Source organism: Salvelinus fontinalis, chromosome 15, assembly GCF_029448725.1.
Source record: "Salvelinus fontinalis isolate EN_2023a chromosome 15, ASM2944872v1, whole genome shotgun sequence".
Lineage (NCBI taxonomy): Eukaryota > Metazoa > Chordata > Actinopteri > Salmoniformes > Salmonidae > Salvelinus > Salvelinus fontinalis.
Window position 1 is genome coordinate 35274266 of NC_074679.1, and position 18344 is coordinate 35292609.

Here is an 18344-nt window from a genome sequence, read left to right on the forward strand (position 1 = left end):
ATACCCCTAAATGTGATGAAGGTATCTGCTATTGGATATTGTCCTTGAAAAATAATTCCTTTTACATTTCTACAGCATTGGCTGTGCTAGTTAGGTCAATAATATGGTATCCTACACTGTAACGGTAAAGAGAGTGTGCAAAGAGAAAACGAGGTGGTCTTGTCGTGGGCAGAGAATTCAATAAAATGCCCCCTTATGTGGGGGACTCAACTGCAGTAAAAGATCCCCCCTTGCGCACTTGAGAGGTATGGCGAAAATAAGTAATTGGGCCAAACCACTACTGCAAATGGTTTGATAAAATAACTATATTTGCAGATGACAACTAAATTAACAACATATTCTACAGAAAATGAAAGTATATCAAACATATGAATATAAGTTAAACAAATTATGATCTAACATATGAATATGTAACTTAAACATAAATGATGTCGGCCTGTTTTCAAATGTGGAACGTTGCAGAGTATTGTTTTCATCCCCACGTAGTCATAAGTGGTATGATCCAATAGTATTGAACGCAAATCTGCTGGCTGTTTAGTTTTACTGAGAGCGAGTACCGGAACTGGACTGTTGTCGCACAATCTTACAACGGTTATATTTACACTTTCTGTCCGCGATTAATACAGTAGTTTAGTGGTCTGCGCCATGGCTTTGTACGGGTGTGTCGGAGCCATGGCTTTACCTAGCGAGCTTATCGTCCATATATTTTCATTCTTGTCCGACCGTGACAAGCTTCGGGCCTCGTCCGTGTGCTCTCGCTGGAGGGAGTGTCTGTTTTACCCATCGCTTTGGACGGAGCTGAAGTTGCGTGTCGGAGGTGGTGCAAACCGGGAAGGCTCTGGCTCCGAACAGACCCCAAGATTAGAATTTCTCATGAGGAACTTTGGCTCTTTCGTGCGGGAGCTACATCTCGAGGTTACCCCTGTGGACGGATATCTAAGCCCACTGAGCGGAGTGGAGGGCAGGATAGAACCTGTAGAACGCGACCCTCAATTGCTTGATCGCTGGAAAGACTCAATGATCACCTATTTGGAACAGGTGTTGTGTGTGCTCGGATGTATTCGAAACAACAGGTAGTTGGATAGTTACTACAATTATTCAATATATGTTTAAAGCAAATTGAGTCAGCAACTCCGTACATGTCAATTTGAGTGTTTGTTGGGTCGTAGTCAGCTAACGTTAAGTAGCTAGCCTAGCTATAAACAAACTATCATTACGTAATCGGGTCATGTGGTTACACTAACGATTTCTGCTTAACGTTATACTGCTTGTGTGGTTTTCAGTCTGTTCAAGCTGTAATCTAACTACTTGGAAAAGGCATGTCAGTTTGAAGTCTGTTTTTCTGCTTGCTGTGCGAAGAATGTTGCAAGGAGTTTTTTAAATGACATTTGAACAACATTGCAGCAGTGGTGGTCATGCTCGGGGAATCTAGCTAGGCTCAACCACTGAGGTCAACAATGACATTGGCAGCATGCTGTCATTCAGGGTTGGGTGGGTTACTTTCTAAATGTAATCCGTTACTAGTTACCTGTCCCAAATAGTTATCAGTAACGTGACTTTTGGATTGCCCAAACTCGGTAATGTGATTACATTAAGTTACTTTTAGATGACTTCCCCTTAAGATGCATAAGAAGAATGCAAAAATGTATGTTACCAATTGAACGATATCTATTGCAGGATAAATCAATGTTATAGTTTACATAGCTGGCCTTATATGGATGCTACATTTTACTTTATGGGTTGGTTATTCAGGCCTCTTCTAACCCATTGATTTCTACTACATAATAATAATACGATTAAATTATATCTTTACATTAATAACCGAAGTTCAGTCATTCCAATAAATGTTATACTACGTGATCTTCAAGAATAGGACTTGGAGGTATAGATTAGCCAAGTTGTTTTACTTGAGCATAACCCCAAAACTAAGGATTTATTAGCCATCCCTACTGTTTATGATTTTGTTGTCATGGAGGATTGATTGGGCTCATTGATTCGAGTTGAAAAATAAATGCTGGGCTCATGGAACGGCATGCTTTGAGCACTATTGACAGTGCTGTTTACATTTGAAAAATGAATGCCATATGCTGCATTTGCTATAGGCCTATTGTTTACTTTTTTGTTGGTGACACTTTGATATATTCATAATATGCAGCTGTGTTAAGAGCAAATCCAGATGAAACAATAACAAAACGGTCGCCCCGCCTCTGTTTTTGGTAAAAAGCTCAGGGATGGGCCTGGAGAAATGAAACCACTCTCAGATTAATAGACAGAGCTATTGATGCAAGAACTGACCATCCATGATATCAAAATAGTTTGATCCAGCATTTGTTTACATTTCCAATGTTTACAAACATTGGTGAAAAACAAGCTTATATTTTGTTGGGTTCTCATGGAGTGTGACAGATGAACTAAGCTCATGAGGTATTTAAGTTATATTCTTCAATAATCAATGGATATACACTACCGGTCAAAAGTTTTAGAACACCTACTCATTCAAGTTTTTTTTAAATTTGTACTATTTTCTACGTTGTAGAATAATAGGGAAGACATCAAAACTAAGAAATAACACATGGAATCATGTAGTAACCAAAAAAGTGTCAAACAAAGCAGCCAACCTTAGCCTTCATAACCGCTTTGCACACTTGGCATTCTCTCAACCAGCTTCACCTGGAATGCTTTTCCAACAATCTTGAAGGAGTTCCCACATATGCTGAGAACTTGTTGGCCGATTTTCCTTCACTCTGCGGTCCAACTCATCCCAAACCATCTCAATTTGGTTGAGGGATTGTGGAAGCCAGATCATCTGATGCAGCACTAAATCACTCTCCTACTTGATCAAATAGCCCTTACACAGCTGGAGGTGTGTTGAGTCATTGTCCTGTTGAAAAACAAATGATAGTCCCACTAAGCCCAAACCAGATGGGATGGCGTATCACTGCAGAATGCTGTGGTTTCCATGCTGGTTAAGTGTGCCTTGAATTCTAAATCGAACATTGACAGTATCACCAGCAAAGCACCATCACACCACTTCCTCCATGCTTTACATTGGGAAATACACATGCAGAGATCATCTGTTCAACCACACTGCATCTCACAAAGACACGGCAGTTAGAACCAACAAGCTCCAATTTGGACTTCAGAGCAAAGGACAAATTTCCACCAGTCTAATGTCCATTGTGTGTTTTTCTTTGCCCAAACAAGTCTCTTAGTCAGGATGCTCTCAATGGTGCAGCTGTAGAACCATCATAGCGCTTGATGGTTTTTGCGACTGCACTTAAAGAAACTTTCAAAGTTCTTGAAATGTTCTGTATTGACAGACCTTTATGTCTTGAAGTAATGATGGTCTGTCGTTTCGCTCTGCTTATTTGAGCTGTTCTTGCCATAATATGGACTTGGTCTTTTACCAAATAGTGCTATCTTCTGTATAACCCCTCCCCCCCATACTCTGTCACAACACATTAAGAAGGAAAGAAAATCCACAAATTAACTTTTAAGAAGACACACATGTTAATTGAAATGCAGTCCAGGTTGACTACCTCATGAAGTTGTTTGAGAGAATGCGAAGTGTGTAACGCTGTCAAGGTAAAGGGTGGCTACTTTGAAGAATCTCAAATATAAAATATATTTTGATTTGGTTAACACTCTTCTGGTTTCTACTAGGGATGCACGATATATTGGTAAGCATATCGGAATCGGCCGACATTAGCTAAAAATGCCAACATCGGCATTGGCCCGATGTCCAGTTTAACGTCGGTGTAATGACGCCACGAAAAATACAGCGTTACACGTGCAACACAGCATTCCTAACCTAGCCCACAATGTCTGCTGTGTGGATCTATTTTGAAGTTTCAAAGGAAGATAACAGAAAGGCTATATGCAGCGTTTGTGCTGCTATTTCCCAAGGAGAAAGTGAAATCGTTCAATACCACAAACCTAATTAGTCATTTCAAAGTGCATCACCCCCAGACATTCAGCAACTACTAAGAACAAAAGCAGAAAAAAAACTAAGCACACAGTTCCAACAACTAAACAAGTTGAAGTCCAGCAGTCATTTGAAAGAGTAAGAACATTTCAGCGAGACAACTCAAAGGCAAAATCCATTAACGCCAAGATAATGGAAATCATTGCCCTTCACAATCAACCGTTCTCTGTTGTGGATGATGTTTGCTTTTGCCGACTGGTCGAGCACGTCGAGCCCCGGTGCACACTACCAAGTAGGCGCTATTTTTCAGATGTTGCCCTACTAGAGTTAGTTTTGTTGACACGCACATCCATGCTTTTAGCTTCACGACTGACAGTTGGACCAGCTATGTCAGCCCCATGAGCGCGCTTAGTCTGACAGCATAGTGGGTCGACAAGGATTTCGTACTGAGAAGCTGTATTGCATGCTCAAGAATGTGCTGGTTCTCATACCGCTGCTGCCATTTCAATGGCATTTGAGAACATGTTTGAAACTTGGAAACATGAACACACTCCTAGCGCCATTTGAACAACTGACGCGAGAAATAAGCTCATCAACTGCATCTGCAGCAGACGTGATACCATCTGTCATGTCATTGAAACGCTTGCTCAACAAAACTGCCAACACAGACCGCGGGGTTAAAACGTGCAAAAGTACTCTACTAGAGGCTGTGAACAAGCTTTTCGGTGGCATTCTCTCTGAGCCTCTTGACTGTGTCTCCACCATGCTCGATGCTAGGTACAAGAACCGCTACTTCGTTAACAGGCATTCTCTCTGAGCCTCTTTACTGTGTCGCCACCATGCTCGATGCTAGGTACAAGGACCGCTACTTCGATGCAGACAAACGGGGTTTATGTGAAATATTAGACACAGCTGGACAAGATGGAAAAGGACACAGTAACAGTGCGCACCGAGAAAGAAAGGCCACGGACAGACGGCGCTGAAACTTCACTGCTTGATGAAATCCTGGTTGAGAATATAACGACTGAACAAATGAACAACGAAATGGCACAGCAATAAATGAAATAGGTTTTGATTGTTTTACTGGTAATGGGGATATACGTATATGCCAACAAAATAACTTATTGTGTGTTTTCAACTATTTAACTGTACAAGAATGCTTAAAATGGCGCCAAAATGTTCAATATCGTTTATCGGTATCGGGTGTTTTGGCAAGGAAAATATCGGTATCGGAATGTCATATTGGTGCATCCCTAGTTAATACATGATTCCACATGTGTTATTTCATAGTTTTGATGTCTTCACTATTATTCTACAATGTAGAAAATAGTAAAAATAAAGAAAAACCCTTAAATGAGTAGGTGTTTTAAAACTTTGACGTGTTTGTGTGTCACACTACCGTTCAAAAGTTTGGGGTCACTCAGAAATGTCCTTGTTTTTGGACAAAAAATTGTCCATATTTAAAATAACATCCAATTGATCAGAAATAGATTGTTAATGTTGTAAATGATTATTGTAGCTGGAAACGGCTGATAGGCATACAGAGTAGAGGTCGACCGATTTTAATTCAGGCCGATTTCAAGTTTTCACAACAATCGGTATTTTTGGATTAGTTAAACCGATTTTGCAGATTATTTTTTTTCTTTTTTAAAATGTTTTCTTTAATTAAAAAAAACATTTTTGTATATTTAGATTTTTTTACACCTTTTATTTAATTAGGCAAGTCAGTTAAGAACTCATTCTTGTTTTCAATGACGGCCTAGGAACGGTGGGTTAAATGCTTTGTTCAGGGGCAGAACGACACATTTTTACCTTGTCAGCTCGAGGATTTGTTTTTGCAACCTTCCGGTTACTAGTCCAACGCTCTAACCACCTGCCTTACATTGCACTCCACAAGGAGCCTGCGTGGCAGGCTGACTACCTGTTACGCGAGGGCAGCAAGAAGCCAAGGTAAGTTGCTAGCTAGCATTAAACTTATCTTATAAAAAAACAATCACTTAACCTAATCACTAGTTAACTACACATGGTTGATTTACTAGTTTATCTAGCATGTCCTGCATTGCATATAATCGATGCGGTGCCTGTTAATTTCTCATTTAATCACAGCCTACTTTGCCAAACGGGTGATGATTTAACAAGCGCATTTACGGAAAAAAAGCACTGTCGTTGCACCAATGTACCTAACCATAAACATCAATGCCTTTCTTTAAAATCAATTCACAAGTATATATTTTAAACCTGCATATTTAGTTAATATTTCCTGCTAACATTCATTTCTTATAACTAGGGAAATTGTCACTTCTCTTGCGTTCCATGCAAGCAGTCAGGGTATATGCAGCAGTTTGGGCCGCCTGGCTCATTGCAAACTGTGAAGTCCATTTATTCCTAACAAAGACCCTAATTAATTTGCCAGAATTGTACATAATTATGAAATAACATTGAAGGTTATACAATGTAACAGCAATATTCAGACTTAAGGATGCCACCCGTTAGATAAAATACGGAATGGTTCCGTATTTCACTGAAAGAATAAACGTTTTGTTTTCGAAATGATAGTTTCTGGAATCGACCATTTTAATGACCAAAGGCTAGTACTTCTGTGTGTTATAATTAAGTCTGATTTGATAGAGCAGTCTGACTGAGCGATGGTCGGCACCAGCAGGCTCGTGAGCATTCATTCAAACAACACTTTTGTGCGTTCGACAGCAGCTCTTCGCAATGCTTCAAGCATTGCGCTGTTTATGACTTCAAGCCTATCAACTCCCGAGATTAGGCTGGTGTAACCGATGTGAAATGGCTAGCTAGTTAGTGGGGTGCGCGCTAATAGCGTTTCAATCGGTGACGTCACTCGCTCTGAGACTTGGAGTAGTTGTTCCCCTTGCTCTGCATGGGTAACGCTGCTTCGAGTGTGGCTGTTGTCGATGTGTTCCTGGTTCGAGCCCAGGTAGGGGCGAGGAGAGGGACGGAAGCTATACTGTTACACTGGCAATACTAAAGTGCCTATAAGAACATCCAATAGTCAAAGGTATATGAAATGCAAATCATATAGAGAGAAATAGTCCTATAATAACTACAACCTAAATCTTCTTACCTGAGAATATTGAAGACTCGTGTTAAAAGGAACCACCAGCTTTCATATGTTCTCATGTTCTGAGCAAAGAACTTAAACGTTAGCGTTCTTACATGGCACATATTGCGCACTTACTTTCTTATCCAACACTTTTTGTTTTTGCATTATTTAAACCAACATGTTCCATTATTTATTTGAGGCTAAATTGATTTTATTGTTGTATCAAGTTAAAATAAGTGTTCATTCAGTATTGTTGTAATTGTCATTATTACAAATTTAAAAAATTGGCTGATTTAATCGGTATCGGCTTTTTTTGGTCCTCCAATAATCGGTATCGGCGTTGAAAAATGATAATTGGTCGACCTCTAATACATAGGCCCATTATCAGCAACCATCACTCCTGTTTTCCAATGGCACGTTGTGTTAGCAAATCCAAGTTTATAATTTTGAAAGGCTAATTGATCATTAGAAAACCTTTTTGCAATTATGTTAGCACAGCTGAAACTGTTGTGCTGATTTAAAGAAGCAACAAAACTGGCCTTTAGACTATATGAGTATCTGGAGCATCAGCATTTGTGGGTTTGATTACAGGCTCAAAATGGACAGGAACAAAGACCTTTCTTCTGAAACTCGTCAGTCTATTCTTGTTCTGAGAAATGAAGGTTATTTAATGTGAGACACTGCCAAGAAACTGAAGATCTCGTACAACGCTGTGTACTACTCCCTTCACAGAACAGCTCAAACTGGCTCTAACCAGAATAGAAAGAGTGGGAGGCCCCGGTGCACAACTGAGTAAGAGGACAAGTACATTAGAGTATTTCTCAAACTAGACAGATGCCTCAAGTCCTCAACTGGCAACTTCATTCAATAGTACCCTGCAAAACACTAGTCTCAACATCAACATTGAAGAGGCGACTCCGGGATGCTGGCCTTCTAGGCAGAGTTGCAAAGAAAAAGCCATATCTTAGACTGCCAATAAAAATATGATTAAGATGGGCAAAAGAACACACACTGGACAGAATAACTCGGCCTAGAAGGCCAGCATCCCGGAGTCACCTCTTCACTGTTGACATTGAGACTGGTGTTTTGCCGGTATTATTTAATGAACCAGTTGGAGACTTGTGAGGCGTCTGTTTCTCAAACTAGACACTCTAATGTACTTGTCTGTTTTTCAGACGCCTCACAAGTGTGATTGATGTGAATCACACTGCTGCTATGTAGATATCAATAAGTGATATCTTTATCGTTGTAGACTACACCTGCTGTCATCCTCGCCTCCAAGCATTTATTCAAGTTGGATGATCTTTGGATGCCGATAGCAGTCACACCATTGGAAGACGTAGCTTGGACTGTAGCCTACAAACGTTATATTCCTGCTGTTTTCCCGCGATCCATCAAAGACATTTGGTTTGTCGTCATAGTGGTCTCTGACTTACTGTCAGACTCGCACACGTTGAATAGATTTAAACTTGCACCCTTTTCAATGCTGATTTGAATGTCATTGAACAGAAGTGTCCTTTTTCCCCTTTTTCGCAAACATCCTTTCTGAATTCAAAAGTAATCCTTAATGTAATCCTTAAAGTAATCTAGTTTTTCAAAAGTGTCTGTAACCAGATTACAATATTTTTGCTGGAAACGGATGACAGTTTTTTTTTTTTTCGTAGTTACTTACATGTAATGGACTACATGTAATCCATTACTCCCCAACCCTGGTGATATGCAACTCTGTCTTTTCGAACGTGTACTTTCAGTATGCTAATATCTTTTGGACACACTTGTGTCCTGAAAAGTTACACTTGCACTGCCACAGAGATGGCTTAAAGGTGTCTTGAGGCATTTCTTTGTTAAGTAATTCCAGTGTTCATTCAATTACAACACACTTGTTTGGGATATTTAGTGGCACAATCAAAGGCGGGAAGCTGAGTTTGTGGTAGTGGACCAAACTCCGTTCAATGGTGAAGGAAGTCACCATGGAGTGGAATTTAGTCCGCCATGTTTGTGGTGTCTAGCCGCTAGGTTTGTGGTGGACACCAGTGTGTGATGTTGAAAGGTATTTATTGTCAGAGGCCTTCTGGCAAATTGGTGAGGACATGTATACTGTTTGATTGTGTTTGTTGCAGACCACAATTAGAACATACTATGGCTGATTTGTGTCCGGTTTTGACTAAAGCTCATATCTCTCTCTCCCTGCCCCCCACCCACCTCTCTTGGCCCTCTCTCATTCATTCACTCACTCACTCACACACACACACACACACACCCTCTCTCTCGACCCTTTCTCTCTCGCTCCTTCTCTCAGAAATCTCCAGAAGCTGAGTCTGTATGGGGATACCTGCATTCTTCAGGATGAGGGCATTCTGGACAGTGCCTATCTCCAGCAGGTTGACCAAGGAGGCAAGAAAATCAAAGAGTGAGTAGCTTTTAGGCAAGGCTACATCTTGCCCAGGGCTCTACACTTTTTTTTTTTTTGCCCAGGGCTCTACACTTTTGCCCAGGGCTCTACACTTTTTTTTTTTTTTTACAAGGAACATGTTTGCGCCTAAATTGAAAAATGTCGGCACAAATAAAGAAATTTAAGAACACAATGAAAATTATTTGAGTTAATAAAGCTAGGATCCTGATTTTTCTTTGAGGTCGCACAGCAAAATACTTAGGTTCACAATCATTCAAAATCACAGTACAAACTGTCCTCAGTTGAAATTCTGCCTCATATAATTACATAGAACACACAGGTCATTTTAATAGGATCTCTGTTCTGCCCATACAGTTTTTTTTATGTATTCATTGTCAGTGAGTAGGCCTTTATTTGCAGAAATGGAACAGAACAAATGTCTAGAGTTTTCAAACTTTCTTTCTGTGTTTTCCTCTGGGCCGGGGTAGGATCCAACAGCTGTTAGTGGAGGTTCTGTCTAACAGCAGGAAGATAAAGTGGCTGTCGTCCGCCTTCATGCTGGGCGTGGTGACCCCATGCTCCCTGGCCTCTCTGTCCAACCACAGCGCAGGCTCCCTGGAGCACCTCGGCTTGCTGGACAACCAGCTGCCTTGCCTGGTCTCCCCTGTGGAGCTGGAGCGGCTGGTCCACCTGCGTTCCCTGGCCCTCGACTTCTGTGACTTCACCTCTGAGTTGAGCCACCTACTGGCTGGTGGAGACCGTGCTCCGCTACACCGTCTCTCCCTGATGCTCAACGGTGCTGCTCTGGAGGCTAAGCCGCTCGATGGCACCGCCAGTGAGGACGACTGGAAGGCCCTGGTTGAACGCAGCGCTAACCTGCGGGTCTACGTGATGGCACTGGATGTGTGCAGCCAGAACCTGCTGAGGGTGCTAAAACCAAGCCTGCCTCTGGAGAGGATCCACCTGGACAGCTACTCCACCTTGGTCACAGACGGAACCCTGGAGCTCATTGCCCAGCAGTACAACAAGACCCTGAGCCACTTCGTCCTGATGAGGGATGACACCGGCTTCCCTGACCTTGGCATCAACCGAAACGAGGACCCGCTGGTCCTACTGGCCTGGCGCTGCGTACACCTCTCTGTATTGGTCATCCACGGTGAGCCTGGCCCAGATGTTAGCATTACATAGCTCACCACTCTTTTAGTGTAGCCTAACATTTTAATGGGAATTATTGATTTCCAGTGGCATGGGTTCTATAAGATTTTCTGATAGAAATATTTATTACTGGTTATTTCTGGGAGTAATGTTATGTGCAGCGGCAGGTAGCCTAGTGGTTAGAGCGTTAGACTAATAACTGAAAGGTTGCTAGAGCGAATCCCCGAGCTGACAAGGTCAAAATATGTCGTTCTGCCCCTGAACAAGGCAGTTAACCCACTGTTCCTAGGCCGTCATTGACAATACGAATTTGTTCTTAACTGACTTGCCTAGTTAAGTAAAGGTAAAATAAAATGTCTAGTACGGCTGACCCCATTTAGTCGACTGGTTGATTGATTGTTTTGGGCGATAGGCTGTTGGTCGACCGAGTAGCAACAACAACAACAAAAATCATGGTGTACAAGACATCTGCCTGAGTGGACTGATCCATTGTGGAAGCCGTGGGGATGACGCAGTCCAGCAGTCTAAGAAATGTGCTACTGAAACTGTATATGGTTATATTATGTAAGAACAATGGTGCAACACAAATCAAACATTTTTAACAAATGCGCCCTCTCACACTTTTGAATGTAGTCACTGTCCGCAGTTCTGAAACACATCAGTACACTGTTGAATTGGCGCCTTTTACTAGACCATGTTGCTAAGTGCGTAATAGTTAACCAGCATGGTGTTGAGAACAATGCAGTGGAGGCAGCAGCGAAGTTAGGAGAGATGAGAAAACAGACTTTGCCTTAATTGTCCAAGAAAATTGTGCCTGACTTTATAAATCATCCATAAGCCTCCCAACTGGTGCAGCGGTCAAAGGCACTGCATTGCTGTGCTTGAAGCGTCACTACAGACCCTGGTTCGATCCCAGGCTGTGTCACAACCGGCTGTGCCCGGGAGTCCCACAGGGCGGCGCACAATTGGCACTTTTTCCTTGATCTCCTTCTTATTGTTAATATTATGATCATAAGTTATTTCATTCTCATTAGTTGGCTTAGTAGAGCAGCCTTGTATAACCACCATTGAGCTGTAGGTCTAAGAGCGCATCCTGTCTAGTATAAATATCGTAACTTAGGCCTATATTTCAGTACTTACAGGGCATTCGGAAAGTGTTCAGACCTCTTGACTTTTTCCACATTTTGTTACGTTACAGCCTTATTCTGAAATGGATTCAATAAAACATTTTCCTCATCAAGCTACACACTACCCCATAATGAAAAAGTGAAAACAGGTTTTTAGAAGTGTTTGCAAATGTATAAAAAATTTAAAAACAGATGGCTTATCTACATAATTATTCAGACCCTTTGCTATGAGACTCGAAATTGAGCTCCGCTGTCAACTGTGGGACCTTTATATAAACAGGTGTGTGACAAAGGGTCTGAATACTTACGTAAATAAGGTATTTTTTTTTTGGGGGGGGGCAAACATTTCTAAGAACCTGTTTTCGCTTTGTCTTTTTGGGGTATTGTGAGTAGACTCCTGAGCAAATGTTTTTATTTAATCAATTTTATAATACGACTAACGTAACGGGGGGGATAAAGTCAAGGGCAGTATTAATAGGCTACTGCATGAATCAATCATTTATTAATTCATGTCATCAGTCATTCATAATTTGAAATGCATTTAAGTTAAGAATTTTCAACCAACTCTCTGGTCCACTTATAATGTATTTAGTGTAGTTTACATTGTTCCAAACGGTCAGAGAAATGAAATTGTAATCTAACAACACTTGTTTGGGACACATAATATGCATTCAGCACTTGCTCCTTACCTCATTTTTCTTGATCTTCAGTATTTTCCACAACTAGTCAAATTTATTCCACACATCTGACTTCCCCTTTACCAGTAAGCAACAAGTAAACATTATCCCGTTTCGAGTTTACCTGTCAGTCCTCTGCATCCAATTTGCTGTCACGTGTTCAGAGTTTCTAACCAATTTATTGATGCTATTATGATATGCTGTAGGTCAGGCCCTATTGGTTACGTAAAGAGAGCAAGGGTTGAGGGAATAGGGAATATTTAGGGATTAGGGATTTCGGTAACACAATTTTTCATTCAGATGGCAAATTATGTTGCAGCTTCTGCAACACGGACAGCGCGATACACTGTTGATGTTCTGTGGTGTCGATGCAGCAGTGAGGAGAGCGAGACAACGGGAGCTAGTCAGTCACTCGCTGTCTTTTTTAAAATTATTATTTATTTATTTATTTATTACACAGCGCAGCATGTCTGAGCCAGGTCCGGCACAATCAAATCAATTGCGGTCAAACTCCCTCTAGTCATTTGTGTCTTAATTATTTCAACAAATGGTTTGCTTAAAACATCAGACAAGCTCAGTGCATATATTTGATTTGATTAAAACTCATAGGATGTGTCAGTATATGGAAAAATACATGTTTTAAAACTGACCTATCGATTGGTTGAAAGAACAGTATCTTGGTCGACTAATAAAAATTAGGGGACAGCCCTAATGTCTTGTGTGTGTATTATAGAGGTCATATTGGCAGCATGTTGATATGTATAGCACAGATAAAATGGAGTTGTTTTACATTCAGTATCCAGTATGTTCTTTCTACAGTGGCGTTCAATGTGATTCTCCTCTGTCTGAACACTACAGGCTACACTGTGTGGTCCCACAACCTGGTGGCCATCTCCCGTCTACGTGGCTCCAGCCTCAAGGTCCTGGCTGTGTCCGAGGAGAGCATTGACTTCGACCCAGACCAGAGGGTCTTCATGGAGGGTGACCCCGTCCACAACCTGGTGAAGGAGGTGTCGCTGGGCCTGGGGCGCGTCTGGCACCCTTCTATGGACTCCAACCTGGTCCTCAGCGAGCCCACCCAGCACTTCCACAGGGAGATGCAGAGCTTCAGCTTGGGCATGTAGGCTAGAGCTGCAGCCGCCAGACCGGGCAGCCATCTGGGTCGTGTTCATTAGGCGTCAAACAAAAGAAAACAAGACCTAAACAGGAGGGACCCCACTTCACCAATAAGCAACGCAAATTTTCTGTTACAAAACGTTTTCCATTGAATGACCTAATGAATACAACCCTGGTCTGGTCTTGACTGCTGCACATGCTCAGTGTTTGTCTTGGGACCTATAAGGTGGTTAGATCATCATCTCATTTACATACGTTTATCTTTTAATTGTGTTTATTTTCTTCTCTGTAGCATGAACTTATCCTTTGTGCCGTGTTTACCAGTATTAGCTCTATATTTATATCTATCTATATATATCCTGCTTATGATTAGGAGAGTATAGTTGAATATTTGTTTAGTAGCTAAATGAGCGATTGGTGTTGTAAGGAGGCTTTTCTACACAGCTAGCTTAGTTAGTTGTATTGCAAGTTTTCTTTTTTGCTTTGTGTTTTGTCTGTCAGCAAGTGCTGAGTTAAGAAGTTAATCCACCTTGGCTTTTTGCAATGATGGAATCCTGTGTACTTGTTCGTGCAAATCTTTTAAAATGGGAGATTAGTCTTGTAGTCTTCCGGCAGAGGGAGGGACCGTGCTGATGGAGTGTGTGGTTAGGCCCCCCCCCCAGCCCAGCAAGATCCTGTCTGCTCTTTACTTTTGTGTTTTGGAGATGATATTGTTGCTATGTTACGGGACTAAGATCCTGCTGGTTCTTCTCAACCCAGAGGTGGGATATGATCGGTTTCCACACAGAGTTTCCTACGTTCTGCTGCAGTACTTAAGTCAGGGGTTAGCGTTGCGAGTCGTACGCTGCAGTTTGCTCTCAGAAAAATCCTCTCTCAGGTGGGCAAAACATGATTATATGAAGATGATGAGGATGTATATACTATGAAACAATCAGCTAGTCTGTCGGTGTAATGCCGTTTTCTTCACATTTGCCTTGGAAAACCCCTTGTTTTCTAGTATCAGTAGTTTTTGCCATCCAATCTGCCCGTTTTACCATGTGGGGTAAACAAACTTAGTCGTACATTTGTTTTAAGATTAAGGTGTTTAAACAATGGCAAAAAGCTACTCCTTGCACATGTTTCTCTTGTTCACAGCTATGTTGGCTGACTCCAGGGCCACAGTGTTTCACCAGCTGAACGTTGGATGGAGGGAAGCGTTTGCTTGCTTGCTTCCAAATCTCAGGATTTTTGCACTTCCAGTAAATGTCTCCATTTGAAGGCTTTCTTTTAATATAAAGCTTTCTGTTGATCTGCGGGCCAGTGTGCGTGGTGGTGTGACTGGATACTAATACTGTGGGAAGAGCTCTTCCAACACTACGCATACCAGAGGTTGTTGATTTTATTTTTCTAGACACGCCTTCTCGTTTCCTCTTAACTTTTAAAAAGGTTAACATCCTCGATGTGCGTCTGTGAAAATACTTTTAATGGCGTTTTCTATTGTGTATTTGACGTTTTAGAGCTCAGAGTAGTAGAGGGAATCTGAGTTTGATAGCTTCATATTTACATTCTACCACTGAGCAAACAACCTTTTTAATGTGTAAAGTTGTCTGCTATCCAGAATTCCCCTTATATATCCATATTTTTTTTGTTGCTTGTAAAGCTTCGGGAGCCAGTCTTGACTGATAACGCAGTAGTGTGTGTGGCTTTGAATAGGTGACCTGTGGTTGTTCTGTACTGCTGAGATGTTGGAACAGTCTGGAAAAGAGGAGTGTAGGTTTCTCTTGTTCTTGTGTGATTTGTGAAGCTGTCGGTCGGCTATTACTATTTGTAGTGTTCCTCCGTGCCCATAACTTTCATTGGTACTACCAAAGCCAGCCATTTTAGTCAAGGAAGAGAAACACAGTATGCAAAGTTCTGTATATTGAGGGGAAAATAAGTTTGCCTAGAAACAGCTGGCATCGGATGGCAAGGTGTGTGCTATCCATGGTTCAAACAATGTAACGATCAGCCTATGGGATCCACTACTAACCTGTTTAGTTGTGGCAGTAAGATATGTGCCTGCATGCAAGGTTCCACTTGGGTTAAACTTACATAGTCTATCGACGGTTGATGCATGAGAAGTGATAAAGGAATATTGAAATTATATACATGTTAACAGAGGGATTCTTACCTTTTTTTGTTTTTAGTACCACACCAAAAAGGATGTAGATAATATTCTATATTTGGAGTTAACTTGTTTATGCTGAAAAGGGGTAGTGTAAGACCTTGTTAGAATATGACAAATGCCAGACAATTGTTACAATGTGTAAAACATCCTAATGCTGTGCCTAAATCCAGTGTAGCTTTTGCTCTTTTTTTTGTGTGTGTTCAGTTCTAGTACAGCATTTCACTACCGTTTAAAGCATTTCTGCATTTTTTTTGTTGTTGTGGGGGCTGGTTGTGTGTGTAAAGTTTCAGAAGTGCATACATCAAAGAAGGGGGTGTATGGTGTGCTTGAAGCAAAGCATGGTGTACCGCTTTCTCACCCGTGAGCAGGAAACAACCTTTCCATGAGGTGTTCCATACCTAAAAGATAAATGATGAAAGTTAGGAAGAATCTTTCTCCCAACAAGTCACTGGTTTCAACAAAACGGTCTGTCAGCGTGTCTGCATCAGCTGCCAAAGATAACTGTCGGAAACGACCCTTATGAAGTGCCAACGTGCTGGCATAGGGCAGGGCCAATGGCTGATCAGCCAAAATGTACTACTATGACTGCTCTTCCACAAAGTACTACTATGACTGCTCTTCCACAAATACTACTAGAAATATACCTACTGAATATGGGGTGAAGTTGGACCACATGTGGTGCACAGCTGTGCTGTGGCTTGGTCAACAACAGAGCTCTAGCTCACCAATTTCATTGTGAAAAGTGAATGTCATTTAAGTATAGATAAAATCAAGTTTGGTTGATTCTTTCAGCCCTGTACGCTGCTATGAGACCTGTCAGGAACATTCCACTGGGGAGTTAAAAACCAACAGAAAATGGCCAAATGTCTGTATGAAAGGAATTTTTTTAATTTAAATATTTTTTTTAGGGGTAATTGGATCCAGTAAATGATGCACAATTGGTCTTTGCTGAAAAAATGGTTTGCTGTGTGAAGTCATATAGAAGTGGTTGTGCAGCCCAGTCTCACTTTGCATGTTAACAGGCATAGCAGTGGAGGTATTTTATTTTTATATTCTGGAGAAAAGTTATTACAGTTATTTTATTTTCTTGACATTTTATATGCCATCACAATCCTCATCTCTCTTGTAGAAAAGGAGGAAGCTATATAGCGACAGTGAGCTGCTTGAGGGCAGGTCCATCAGAGTTAACTGTTACCTGTAGAACCTCATTGTGCTTCGAAAGCTACAGCTAAATGACCTCGTACCAGCCTTATTAAGAGCGTAAACGCTTGAAGAGACCTGAGGTGAGGATTCTGTTTTGTTTTATTCCATTATTAAAAACCTGCACCACTATCATACCACAGTTCACTGTTGTGGGGGTCAGGAGGGAGGTGAGCTTAAAACATGTCACAACTCTTAATGGCTTGCTTGCATTACAGCCAAGTCAAACGCATATAATCCAGTGGCTTTTATTTTTCTGTCACTTACAAATGGAAATAACAATGTGATTGTTTTAAGATCTTGATTCTTTGGAAGCGAAACTCTGTTTCAAAGGCTACCGTGGGTTACAGACATGGTCTCTATGAGACTGGCCAGCAGGCCCCAGTTTTAAGTGGTATGAATGTTGTGCATTTGTTTAAAATCAGGATATTTTAATGCAAAATAAGTCATACAAGTGGCCATGGGGCACTAGCAGTGCGAACACCTAGGCTGTGTCCTTATAAGCTTTCGGGGAAGAAAATAACTGCGTATTTGTATATATCAATACATAATGTATACTCTTATGCAACATATTTCCGGGGCTCTATTTATGAACGTTTAAGCTTTAAGGTGGTTTTACCATTTTTGCTAAATGTTTAAATATTTGAGACATAGTTGACAGAACAGCTGTCCAAGTGAGCGCATTGGATATGTACAGTACATCTGCAAATGGGAAATCCACTGGTGCAGGTGTGAAAATGCCAAGTGTAGAGAATTTTGATTTGAAAAAGTGATGCAAGATAGCTAAAGAAGGAAAAGCCTAAGTGACATATTGGGTAAACCAGCTGAATGTTGAATGGTTATTTTTTAAACCAGTGAATAAAAGCATTACAAAAGACAAACATGGGCTTTGTTATTCATGTTGGCTTAATTTAAATTACAATAATCCTGTGCTGATCCTAGTTTATGGCAGTGCTTTACCTTTGGTGTAATTGTACCTCCCATTAACCCAGTGTACAGTTGAAGTCGGAGGTTTACATACACTTAGGTTGGAGTCATTAACTCTTTTTTTAACCACTCCACAAATTGTTTACAAACTATAGTTTTGGCAAGTCGGTTAGGACATCTACTTTGCATGACACAAGTCATTTTTCCAACAATTGTTTGGAAAAGTTTACATACACTAAGTTGACTGTGCCTTTAAACAGCTTGGAAAATTCCAGAAAATTGTCATGGATTTAGAAGCTTCTGATAGGCTAATTGACATTTGAGTCAATTGGAGGTGTACCTGTGGATATACACTGCTCAAAAAAATAAAGGGGACACTTAAACAACACAATGTAACTCCAAATCAATCACACTTCTATGAAATCAAACTGTCCACTTAGGAAGCAACACTGATTGACAAATTTCACATGCTGTTTTGCAAATGGAATAGACAAAAGGTGGAAATTATAGGCAATTAGCAAGACACCCCCAAAAAAGGAGTGATTCTGCAGGTGGTGACCACAGACCACTTCTCAGTTCCTATGCTTCCTGGCTGATGTTTTGGTCACT

The 18344-nt window shown here is 41.0% G+C and overlaps 1 protein-coding gene across 1 annotated transcript; it reads left to right on the top strand.

Annotated features, from left to right (window-relative positions):
* Positions 1-506: 506 nt before the first annotated feature.
* Positions 507-17689, top strand: LOC129811873 (F-box only protein 33-like). The gene is made up of 4 exons (XM_055863573.1): positions 507-1073; positions 9295-9405; positions 9876-10543; positions 13205-17689. The coding sequence occupies exons 1-4, from the start codon at positions 646-648 to the stop codon at positions 13468-13470; spliced, it is 1473 nt and encodes a 490-aa protein (XP_055719548.1). The 5' UTR covers positions 507-645; the 3' UTR covers positions 13471-17689.
* Positions 17690-18344: the final 655 nt, after the last annotated feature.

Coding starts and splice junctions, on each gene's coding strand:
- LOC129811873 (XM_055863573.1), top strand. CDS start 646: ATGGCTTTGTACGGGTGTGTCGGAGCCATGGCTTTACCTAGCGAGCTT. Junction 1,074..9,294: donor GGATGTATTCGAAACAACAG/GTAGTTGGATAG, acceptor TCCTTCTCTCAG/AAATCTCCAGAAGCTGAGTC. Junction 10,544..13,204: donor CTCTGTATTGGTCATCCACG/GTGAGCCTGGCC, acceptor TGAACACTACAG/GCTACACTGTGTGGTCCCAC.